The following is a 12,477-nucleotide window of genomic DNA, read 5'->3' on the forward strand; positions in this document are numbered from 1 at the left end:
TGGGGGCAACTTCAGCCTGTCACAAGCAAGGAGAGCAAACCAGGTACGCAAGTGACCTGGCAGTTTCTGATTCTATGGCCCAGATTCATCTCTTTGATGTTAAACAGGTTGCTGAGGTGACTTCTAAAGCTGATGGCYAGAGACAACCACATCCAAACAGTAGCTCCCCCTGCAGAAGATATCATTTGCCCAGTGGCATCACCCCATCCCTACTGGAARCAAAAGGGGCCTTAGGGAGATGCAGGAAAATCTGTGGAACAATAGAAATCCCTAAATCATAGAGATTTCTAATCTCAATATTACCCTGCTTTTAGTCTGTCTATTGCTACAGAAGCGTATCCTGCCTCAAGGATTTGGGAGAGCTGCAGCCTTAAGACACTCAGTGGAATTTTTCAGGTTTTCCTTCAGCATGAGCACAGGACTACCAGCAGAGATCTCAAAGAGTTAAAAAACAACCTCCCCAACACTCAGTGAATGCCAGTGTAAGTCCAGCCATCCAGCAGTGCCCCTTCAGTGCCAGCACCACAGCGGCCAGTAAGAGCCCTGCCAAAGCAAGAGTCTGAGTCATGCGCTGGGCTGGCCATCACCTGGCTGCTGCTCTCCATGAAGACAAGAATGAGACCATTCAAAATTAATATATATTTTTATTGAATAGTTGCTCTAAGTGGGCTTGTGAAGCCACTCATAGAATTACTTCTTTCATTTCAGCAGTGGTTCAGTAACAGTTATTAGCTTTGCAAAAGAAGAAAACTAAACAGAAGAGGGTGCACTAAAATAAATAGGTTATTTTTTTCTTATCTTTAAAATAAACTTTTCAAATAAATACTTTGTTTTTTCTTTTTCTTTTTTTGTTTCCCCCCCTTAAAAGTTACAAGAGTATTGTCAAAAAACAGCCATCGGATTATAAACATGTATTATACCTTACAGAAAGGAACCCAGATAAAGACAGCCAGGGGAGGGATCTCTTTATACACTGTACAGAATGCCTTTGTACCAATTAAATGGAGAATTAGATGCTTCAGTTCCTGGTACGAGACTCTCCTTTGAAGCCAAGGGGATCCATCTTCTAAGGAGAACTTTGTGCTAAGGACACCTGGGGAGGCAGGAGGCTGCAGCAGCCCGTTCAGAATATCACAAAGGCCTGAGGATCATTTCGCAAAGGAGGGGCACAGACGAAAGAAAGGGGAAGGAGGAAAAGGACTCCTTCAGAGCAGAGCAGCAGCATGGGAAAGGGGTGGCCTGACTGTGCCAGGTCCAGGAATGAGCACACACCTCTCGGCTGTTACCATAGTTGGGACAGGCAGAGATGTGAGAAACTTCCTCTCCCAGTGGGCAGGCCCACTCACCAGGGAGGAGTTTGGTCCTGCTCCCACAGAAGCCATTAAGGGTGTTGCAACAAGATTCAACAGGAGAGAGACTCAGGCCTCTGTCCTCACACCCTGGGCTTCTGCACACCGATTCTGYTTCCCTTTGCTCCGCATTCATGTATTTACTGATTTCACATGTGCCGCAAAGAGGCATTGCTCTCTTTGCACCCATCCAGTATCCCTCCCGTCTACAGACCCTTTGCAAGGGAACCTTTCAGCCTCTCTGGCTAATGCCCTAAGTGGATTCTTCTGAGACTTTTATCCCAAGTAGGACAAAAAAAATTCACCTGGGCAAGCTCCAAACCTGCAGTCTGGGATCAAAGAGCAGCTTAAAAAAAAAAAAGAAAAAAAGAAGAAGAAGAAGAAGAAGAAGCAGTTTGCAAGAGATCTCAGTGCTCAGTGTTTACTGAGAAATATCCCAAAGCAGACTGAGCCAGACGGAGATCACAGCTCTGATTCTGCCCACATGGAACGGATCCCAACCAACATTCTCCAACTGCATGTGAGTATCCAGCAGGAATGGGCTCCATATGCTCCTCAAAGGAGGCAAGACTGAACTGGATGCAATTAAAGACTGAGAACTGACTYCAAGATGGGGTGTGAGTACATCCCTTCTCAACTTCCTTCACCTACTGATCAAGAAAAGTTAGATCTTCCAATATCTGCAAACCTCCCAGTCTTCCCAGTGTTAGCCAGCTGGGAAACACTCAAGGACCAGAGATGGAGAAYGAACTAACAAAGTAAGTGCTGACAATATGAGATTTGGGGCATGGTGTGCCCATCCTTTGTTCCTTCCACTCATGTAAACACTGCAGTATTTCCTCTCACCCCTCYGCTCATTCTTCTCTATTGCACTAAAGCAGCTCTTCACAAACTGTTATTTTGTGCTTTGGCGTATTTTGACCAATGACAATTCCCCTCAGGTCCTTGAGTTCACATACAGAGATGGGCAAGAGCCAACTCAATGAGATTTTGTGGGAATCTAGGAGTAAAATCCTAAGGACATTCCCCTTCCCCCCCCCCCCCCCAAAAAGAAAAAAAAAAAAAATAAAAACAAAACAAAACAACAACCAATCAACTACTCTCTGAGGTACTTGGCTGGAAGTGGGTGCTTCAATGCAAGGCACCGAGGATTGTCAGGGAGAGGTGGCAGCCTGAGCAGCAACTCAAGGGCACTCTGCCTGGGAATGCTGGGGGTGTTGAGATAGAAGGGAGACTCCAGCTCAGTCCCCAGTGCTCCCTCTTAGCCAGTGCTGTCACTGATCACACGCTTGCCCATAGGGAAGGAGAGAACTGGTGCCAAGTGAAGCCCTGACACAAAGCAGGAGCCAGCAGGAGTTCTTATGTGGTTAGAGGTGCACATCTCTTACATATCTTGCTCTCAGGGTCTCTAACCTTAGAGATCTGCTGGGAAGAAAAGAGCAGGCTCCTGCATGAGGTGCAGAGTAAGGGGAATTCAGGACCTGCTCTGTAGCTCCTGCCCTATTTCCTCCTCCTTTAGCCCCTGAGTCTCTCTTTTCCTAAGTTTGCTCGAAAGCCCCTGATGCTTCCTGGGAAAGGAGCCTATGACCAGCACAGGCACACAACACAGAGATGTGTTCTCTTGCAAAGTGGTTCTGTCCTAGTTAAATCACAGGGGCACAGAGAAAGCAGAGAGCTCAGCATGTGACTCTCCAAAAACAAAACCAAAAAAGACACATTGAGACAGAGATAAACCCAAACTGCCAGGACAAACATCTGGAGCAGATGTCATCTGACTCATTTCAGGGTGGGGCAGGAAAGAGGCTCATAACCCCAACCAAAATTGGAGTCCTATCTAAAGGGAAACCYAACTATCTGGCAGCCAGAGATGGAGAGGGAGCAGGAAGGACTGGAGCAAAAGGAAGCAAGACCGATCTGGTTTGAAGACATCAGGGAAAGCACAGAGAGCACTTAATCAGAGGCCACCTGTGGCCTGCCTGACACCAAATAATCTCAGGGAACTAGAGCTGGCCTCCTTCAGAAAGCTTTTGGCAAATCCAGGTCTGTCTTTTCTGCTGAGCCTAAATAATGGGAACCTGCTGAAGCTCTTCCGGGAGTGGGAAGCAATAATGGTACATGAAGCCTCCTGCCACTGTGAACGGTGTAGGGGTCAGACAGCTCTAAACTGCTGTAGCCATTGCAACAACAAGGCCTGGACACAGCTCTGCATTTTACCCTCAGCACAGTCAAACCAAAGCCCAGCACTCTACTCCTCCGTGCCGATCAGGGGCTTTCTCCCGCTCCAGTTTCCTTCTGTGTGTTCCATATTTTACAAAACATACCACATAAGTCTGTTACTTCCTTGAGATGAGACATTCAGGAGACCTGGCCAGACTCCTCAGCCCTGCACCTAGGCTATGGCATGATTTGCTGTTAGAAATGGGACTTTCACACTGACCCAGAAAAAAGCCTATTAGATAGAAGGCTATTGGCAGGCATCCTGGCCTCCTACCAGTTACTGAAGGCAAATATGCTGCAATAGTTGTGCAGGACTACACTTTACCATGCTATTGCCAAGCGAAACTTGCTCTAAGGATCTGATATGTGGACAGTGATGTTCTCATCTTACAGCTCCAGCACTTGGGGGAGGTCACCCTGTATGTGCATGACTTAGGAGGCCGTGAAAATGATGAAGCTTCATATGTTGAGTCATTCCACCATCAGGAGAGGAAGCAATGAATTGCAGAGATACAGAGGTGGTAACTAAATTTGCAAGTAGGATTCATTTAGAAAGGAGAAAAAAAATCAAAGTAGAASAAGTTGGAAAATTCTGTTCATTAGTTTTCTTTAAAAAGTTTCAATGATGCATTTCACATTCTCATTGAAATAAACTGGTTCCTCAAATCCTCAATGAAAAGGGACTATTTCCCCTAAAAGATTTTACATTTGGAAGGAGTTTAATTAGCACCAATAGAAAAGTGAACTGAGTGTTCAAAAGGAAGGATGCCTCTTGATGGAAGTCTGTCCCCTATGCATCACTTGGAAATAGGAAGCCAAGCAATTATTGGCATATAGGTTAATATGTTTGCGGTGTATATTATAAGTGATGCCACAGAGACACGGGCAGATCTTACAGGGGTATACACACTTATACCTATAGGAAATGCTCTGAGGAGGTCATTGCCTTAAAACCCAAATGATTTCAGAGTCCAGGACTAGCCTCAGAGGATGTTTAAACTTCACAGGCATGGGCCTCTCCCTCCTCAATGCCAGGAGGAATTCATTATAACCCAGAGCATCATCCTGAATTCACCACAGCTTATGGAAATGGGCGCTCTGTCTTTGGTCAGAGAAAGTATCTTTCAACAGCCCCCTCGAGCCCTGGGTGAAGTCACTGTCAAGATTTTAGTCATGTGAGTAACACACACCGGATACAAGCTTCATACCAGAGATGGGATTCATCTCCCCTTCCTCAGGGAACTAAGAGTTCAACATTTGTGTCTCTWACAGTCAAGGGAGACAGACACCATCAGAAGATAATTTATCCCTTGTACTTTCAAATGGGATATACCACATTCTGGAACCACCTTTTTCTGCAAGTGAGGGAGCTTAGATTACCCCTATTTCTGGATAGCAAATGTTAAGGAAGAGGAATCCCAGCATGAGTCTAACTCTCACCTCATCCTAGAGCCAGTGGTGAATCCTACTCACTCTCTGCAAAGCAAAACCCCACYAGGACAATCTGTAAACTTCCCTTTCCCCTTCTCCCAACTACCTAGGAGCTAAAGGTCTAGGATTAGCAATAAACAGACTGGGAAATCATTATCCAGCATGTGCAAATGTACCAGGAAGCCGAACCTTTTATCTGGCACCATTCACAGCAGTATCACGAATATTATTAGTAATAGTCCTAGCCATCCTAACTTATATTTATATATACAAAAATAGATCCACAGAATTCTACATAAAGAGATGGCTGAGTGAATGCAATGGACAAGCCTTAGTTGGCAGGGACTTGGAAGAAGCCAAGCGACGTTGCATATATTTCTCCAGGGGAACCATTCACTTCCCTCCACACACATGCCTGCAGTCAAACATCTCAGAGGAAGGCCAGGTGGGCAGGGCCAAGCACCAGAAAATGAGTCTGGCTCTAAATTCCCTGGGTCAATTGGCTGATGTCAGCAAAGGTCACAGCTGAGAGCTGGTGTCACATGTCTGCAACAGAGATGGGGCTGGGCCTAGCTCCAAGAGGAGCTCCCTCCAACTCCCTCTCAGCTATAGGGACTAGATTTGTCTTATTATAGTCACAGCAAGTAAATTATGAAGCACTGACCCAGATTCAGGTTTCCTTCTGGTCTGCAGATGGCCCAGCCTGAGGGGTTGGTTCAGACTCATCTCCAGTTTGCAGCAGGTGGCCACCTTTGCAGAATACCCTCAGCAATGCCAACAGGGTTTGCTGGCAGGTGTGACACTGGTGTTGATGTGACATGCCAATGGGCCAAAACTAGGTGATGACTCAGAGGCTACCTCTGTGGAGAGGGAAGGTCAGGCTCAGATCTGTTAGATACCTCCCTTCTGCTCTCTGTTTCACCCAGCACAAAGCAGAAGCCCCAGAAGTCCCCACTGGGGGATTGCCCAGGATCAYTGTTAAATGACAAGGAGAGCAGTGTGAGTGGTCAGCTGCTGACAGTTCAGTCTGGATTTTTTAAAGCTAATTCAATGCTGGTGGAAGGTACCAGATCAGCAGAAGGTCTTTACAGTTTCAGAGAACAGAATAGCAGAATTAAGCCCTATTCCTGTCTCCTCAGTGTACCTCACCCTATCCCGTAAGGAGAAACCTGCAAGGGAAGAAGGGAAGACAAGCATCACAGCCTGCTCTGCTCCTGGGGCTTGAGCATGGGGCTGCCAGGCTGGGCACCAGTGCCTGCAGCGTCCACTCAGTGATGGAATGGAGCCTCTCGGCTTGGCATGATGCAGCCAGGCAGCAAGCAGTGCCCCTCACTCACAGCCCACTGGATATGTAATGAGAGCTCCTTGKGCACAGCCCTTTAGCACTGCACCTCAAAGCATTAGGAATTGAACGGCAATTTCAAAGCAGATTCTTGTTCTCAGCCAGTTCCCAGAGGGAGCCTTTCCCTTGCTGCAGCTGGGCAGAAGAGAGAGTGGACCAGATTGCCTCCAATATCTCGCTCTTCCTGTGTCAGAAAGTTTCTAAAGCTTTCCACACCTTCCCTTTTTCTTTGAGACAGAAAAATAAAGAGCCACTTCATTTTGAAGCTCACTTGCTTCTCCCAGTGACTTCCACCTGTCATTTAGCATCCTAATCCCTTTGGGAAAGCAAACCTACCACAGAGGGAGAGGACACTCTCAGAGAGGCCACCCATGAAAAGTGCCAGAGAAAAAGAGAAAAACCATGTTCCAGTTCCCGGAGGACTCTCAAGTGGAGATGCATGAACCCATCTCTTCCCCCTTCCAGAAGGGCCTGGACCTTACTGGAGGACAGTGATAGCTTCTAAGGCCTTCTGAGGTCAGAGTCCTGAGGTTTCCCCTCCTCCCACCAGAATGCCCTTCCCCACAGAGCCACGACTGGAAAACACAACCGCAGCTTGCTCTGCCTGTCACAGTCCCTTGACAGCATGTGCAAAAACACCATCTCCTGTGTGCCATCAGCTCTGTCACAGCAGTGAGCCCTCCTTGCCTCCAAGCAGCTTTCATGCTCCCTGGAAGCCGTGGGACACATAGTTCACTTGTCTCATTCCCAGGAAGTGGTGGTGGGCAGGGGGGAGAGTTGCAGAGCAGAGAAAGCCAAAGGAGGAGGGGGAAGGAAGGGAAAGAAGGAGGAAGAAGAGAAGTAAAGCCTGCTTCTCCTCCCTAGGAAGGTCATACCGGCTTATCCAGTGTCTTGGGAAAGGGTGTGCCACTGGAGGAAGAGATTTTTCTGCAGACCGTATTAGTGTGGTTCTGGCAGCGGCAGCCAGGTCGTTTCAGGCCATCATAACCCCTCTGGCAAAGTTTGAGGCACCCCAGAGTAGGAAAGTAGCAGCAGAGGCAGGGCATGAGGAGAGAGAGGAAGCTCATGGCAGCCCAGCGGGCACAGCAGGATCCCTGCCCACAGGAGCAGGGGTCATCAGCACAGGTATCCTCATCGTCAGTGGAGCAGTGGTAGAAGAGACCCTTGACACAGCAAAGGCAAGTCCCGTAGTCGAGGAGGCTCTCTGGGGAGCAGAGGCAGCGCTGGTTGCAAAGCCAGCAGGAGGGTAGGCTGCGGGCAGCTGTGCAGCGGGCACATTTGCACCTCCCACACTCCTCGCAAATGAAGAGGTGCCCAGTGTGGAGAGTTGGCTTCTCCACCACCCCCTTCAGCGGCGATTCCTCTGGCTTCAGCTCACCWGCTCTGGGCTGTGTCCGGACGAGGGAGTGTCCAGAGTGTGAAGGCGTGAGGCTGCTCAGGAGCCGCTGGTCTGAGGCTGTAGTGCTTTGGGACACAGAGCTGGCCGTGCTGGAATGGCTCATGTGTTGCTGCAAAGGTGGCATCTGGTGCTGTTGGCTGTGGCTGCGGTGCAGGTCCTGGAAGGTGGAAGACAGCAGGCGGTCCTGAGACCACTCTTGTTTGTGTGGTGGCTGTGACAGGGATGGATTGGAGTGAGCTTGCTGGAAGCAAACAGCCGGTCTCTCCACGTAGTTGTTGCTGGCACGTATGGAGCGGATTTGGTCAATGGACAGGACCTGTTGGAAGTCCTCAGCAGGCAGGTCCATTGTCTCGTCACAACTGAGTTCRGCCGCACTGGAGGAGAGCTGCATTTCCAGGAGTAAGGAGACTCTGCGTCATCAGGGCACATCTAAAAATCCTAAAGGATGGGGCAGGAAGACAGAGAAAGCATTTGTGTTACTATTTGATCCATCCATACAAATCAGGAAGTGAAGGCTGACTGGAGAGCTACTCCAAGCAGGTAACAAGGTTAATTATTTCCAGCAGCCATATTCAAGGTACTTCTGAGCCTGAGAAGACTTAGGCTGAACAATTTCCAAAAGACAAGGTCCATAAGATCTGTCCCTTGAAACAGGCGGACACAGCATCTCCCTGTGTTGTTGAGCTTTCCACGTCCCTCCGTAGAAGGCTTTCCTATCTTCTTTTAAGCACTGATGCGACCTGTCTGACCTTCCTCCCTCTCCTTCCGTATGGGCAGTGCCAGCCCTCTCTAGAGGAAGGGAAACTTGAAGCTGTGACTTATCCAGAGTTCAGCAACAGAGCCAGGAACAGCATTTTCCCCAGAGCAGGAGAGTCCATTCCGGGGCTTCCCAGCACACTCAATATAGGCCCCTAGTGCCATATGCTGTATTTGCCAGTGGCTGAATTTCAGGGGCACAGGGAAGGAGGTGAACTGAACACACATTTAATTTCAGGCAGCATCAACAACCAACTACAACTAATAAGATGTGTGTTCGGCCAGGGACAGGTCAAGCCTACAGATCTGCATCTCTGAGTCTTAGCAATTTCCACTGCAGTACTCAGAGTTTTCCTCCTTGCAACCTAGCGACAGCCCAGGAGCCAATTTACCCCCTTCACAAACGCTCTGAGAAAGGCAGATTTCATTTTAAACCCAACATAAGTACATGATGAAGCAGGGAAAGCAGATTTAGCAGCAGGCAGGCCCTGTATTACTTCTTGCACAGAGATTGCCATGATGTTTGCTTTTGTTGTTTTCAGGAAATGGGATTTCCTGAGTCTGCAGCACTGGGAACAGTGACCACTTTTTCAGAAGGTAAGGTTAGCACCCTTGGAGGGCTGTGGGCTAGTGCAGGCAAGAGTTCCTGTGTCCAGCCRTTCTTTTGGCAGATGACCACCAGCAGGTTTAACCTCACAGTGTCAACAACCTTGCCAAAAACTTGGGCTTTCAGACCTTGCCACTGGAGTCTGTGGGGCCTAGATGAGGGGAAGAGGATCACAGGACTGGATCTGTCTGCCTCTCCACAGTGGATCCAGATCTTAGCCCTTATGAGGGAAGAGGACAGAGAAACTTCCCRCTTCAGCTACATGCAAAATGAAGCTGTGAATAGCAGCACAGAAGCACACAGAGAAKGGAAGCCATTAGTTCCATGCCAGGCACCATTAATGTAGCTGGGAAGAGTTTTCCCCCAGCGTTTCAAACCTTGATTTCAATACTGGGTACATGGTTTTTGTGGACAGCCAGCTTTCCCGGGACAAAGCCATTCTCCTCTGGCAGAACAAATGTGTGATCCATAAGAGATGCAGCTATTGTCACAGTGCCCAGGCCCACAGGAAGACTCTGTTTCAATAGGAAGCTCCACACCAGCATTGCACATACTCAGCAGGCCAGGTGGCCAGCAGTGGCAGAGGCTTTCAAGTAAGTGAGGGGCCACAGGTAGAATCTGTCCAAGCAGCAGAGAAAGGCAGAGGGAAGACTGATTTTCATTAGCTAGGCTGACCTTGAAGAGCAGAGTAAAAAGCAAAGGCAACTTAGTTTGACTGTTAAAGCAAGATCTGAGTCGCCTCATCCTCCTCCCTAGAAAGAAAAGGCAACTGATCTGATTAGATTTGACTTTTTCTTCGCATGAGGCCCACCTGACTCCCCCTCCAGGTGATCTCAAGAGAGATGTTTACCTCATCCAAGGAGACACAGGCAATGAGTAAGTTGCTCTCCCACTGTGCCCGTGACTGGCTTGGGAACCAATTTATTTAACAGAAAAAGCAAGGTGAAGTAGGAAGGCACAAGTATCCAATACAAGGTTTTATGAGAACATTGCCAGGATGGGAATGGGCCACAGAGGCAAGACACCCTCTTGTCAGTGGTTATGTGCAGGCACTGAGCTCCACATATGGAAAGCTCTTACTGAAGAACAAAATGGTGAAATAACAGAAGGTTCTACACCCCGAAGATATAAAACATATACCTGCAGCTGGGACAAAAAGTCAGTGAGCAAACTCAGTGGGTTCCCACATCTCATAGGACCCACATCCCACCTGTCATTTCTAGGGGATGGTGCTGATTCATACCTGCTGTGGTAGGAACTCCTCACACCTGGGTGTCTGTSCCTTCTAACCTGTGCTTTGGGAGTTGGCAGTGCACAGATATTTGGACTCAGCCAATGAGACTTGGAGCTCTGGAAAAGTTCCCATGTGATCTTGAACATAGTTATGACCCAAAGGGAGAGACCTGGGCAGCAGAAGGTACCACTGCAATGGAATCAGTAGAAATTGGAGGTTAAGAGCATCCTAAGGGCAGGCCTGGTAYAGCTATACCTGCCACTGTATGCAAGACTGGGACAAGGAGCTTGGGAGACCTGTGAGATCAGGCCATGTTTAGGTAGTAAGAATGGGACCTGGGACACTGGAAGCACAAATGAGGTCTTAGGGACAGCAAGCAGATAGAGGAGGTGGGAATCAGGTCACACAGTGTGTTGCAACATGTGTACTTAGAATTTGAGACCTAAGTTTAGATCCAGCATCCCAGGCAAGAAAGTCCAATTTCAGAGGACCCRGGACTAAACCAAGGCCCTTGAACCCACAATCCCCAGACACAGGACTCAGACTCCAACCCAGGCTCACTGGCCAGGGGGCAAAGATGTCTTTCTGGGACCTGACTGGATACCAGTTGGTGTGGTCACCAGGAGCCAGAGGAGCTGCCAAGCACCCAGGAGCACTGGGACTCAGYCAGTCCAGCAGGATGGGGGAGAAGAGGAACTGAATGACCAGAGTCATCTGCAGGCAGAAATGCATGGAAGAGCCAGTGGCAAGCATAGKTAGATGGCCCAGTGCACAGGGGCCAGCGGCTAGGGCCAGGACTGGGCTGGCTATGCCAGTGCTCATTGCTGCATCCTTACCTTCCCCTTGCTTCCTGCCCACCCAGTACAAGTGAGCTCAATGCTGGGGCTGCCATCAGTCTCTTTCCCCAGCTGTCCTCTGGTGGGCCATCCATCCATCCTCAAGATGCAGGTGGCCCTGCCACTTGCACTGCCCAGCTGCTCCTTCCCTGCCTACCTGGCCAAGATGCTGCTGYGACCCTTCCAGAGGAGACTGGGGCAGTGTGTCCCCAGCCTCCTCCTCCTGCTCACACCTTCCCAGCAAGGCAGGCATGCCAGCCCCAGAAACTGGGCAAGCTTTATGACCACCAGCAGCCCCAAACATATAAAGTTTGTGTGACAATGGGCCAGAGGAGGGATTGTAAAAGCAAATGATTTACAGGCAAGTCCAGCGGTGTAGGCGGCTGCGAGCCAGCAGCGGTYTTCACAGAGTGCCCAGGTGGAAGAAAAGGGCTCTTCTCATGCAATCCCCTCRGAGTGACCCCCATGCCCTGCCCTGCTCTCCCCAGCTGCCAGTGGCCAGAGCAGCCCCAGCCCTTGCCCGGCTGCACTGCTCGTCTTGGAGGACAGGAATCTCCAGGGTGCAGGCAGGAGGGGAGTACAGGATGAAGCCATAAGAGGAGCTTGATGCTCCAGCTCCGCTTTGCATGCAGCCCACACATGGTCCTGATCTCCCAGCCTTCCGTGCACACAGCCCACCCATGTCCACGTCCAGCCTCGGCAGCCCCCAGCCCTACTGTCTGCACAGCCTGTGTGCATCCACGATCCTCAGCCCCACAGCTCACCAAGCCCGTGTGTGACTCAGACCCAGATCCAACTCAGCCTCCAGCCCCACTGCGCACATAGCTCTCATATGGCCCGGATTCGGCCCCAACCCCTCCCGGGCACCCAGCCCGTTCGTGTCCATGACCTCCAGCCCTACTGCAAATGCAGCCCACGCGTGTCTTGGATCCGGCTCACAGCTGTGAGCTGTGCACACAGCCGGGCACACAGCCTGTATGGAGCCTGGATCCGGCGCGCAGCCCCTAGCCGCTCCACGCACACAGCCCACACGTGTCCAATACTTCCCAGCCCCTCCGTGTTCACAGTCCAGGCGTGTTCACGATCCCCCCGGTCCTGCAGTGCACACAGCTCACACTTCGCCAAAAGCCGGCTCTCCGACCACGCGCATAGCCGTGTGTGTGCAGGACGCGTGCACGGCCAGCACCCCCAGCCCCGCGGCACACGCATCCCACGCCTGTCCCGGCTCCCCCGGTGCCGCCGCACGCAGAGCCCGTGCGCATCCAGGACCGCTCCGTCCCACGCGTGCTCCCCGCCGCGGTTGCCC

The 12,477-nt window shown here is 50.2% G+C and overlaps 1 protein-coding gene across 1 annotated transcript in view; it reads right to left on the bottom strand.

The window, feature by feature from the left end:
- Window positions 1–624: 624 nt before the first annotated feature.
- Window positions 625–12,477, bottom strand: part of SPRY3 (sprouty RTK signaling antagonist 3) — a 12,456-nt gene continuing 603 nt past the window's right edge. The window contains exon 2 of the mRNA XM_085324382.1: window positions 625–8,176. Coding sequence (XP_085180508.1) covers window positions 7,209–8,129 — 921 coding nt within the window. The 5' untranslated portion in view covers window positions 8,130–8,176 and the 3' untranslated portion in view covers window positions 625–7,208. The remainder of the gene's footprint in view (window positions 8,177–12,477) is intronic.

Source organism: Rhea americana, unplaced genomic scaffold (assembly GCF_003343005.1).
Source record: "Rhea americana isolate MKP2758 unplaced genomic scaffold, rheAme1 scaffold_90, whole genome shotgun sequence".
NCBI classification, from domain to species: Eukaryota; Metazoa; Chordata; class Aves; order Rheiformes; family Rheidae; genus Rhea; species Rhea americana.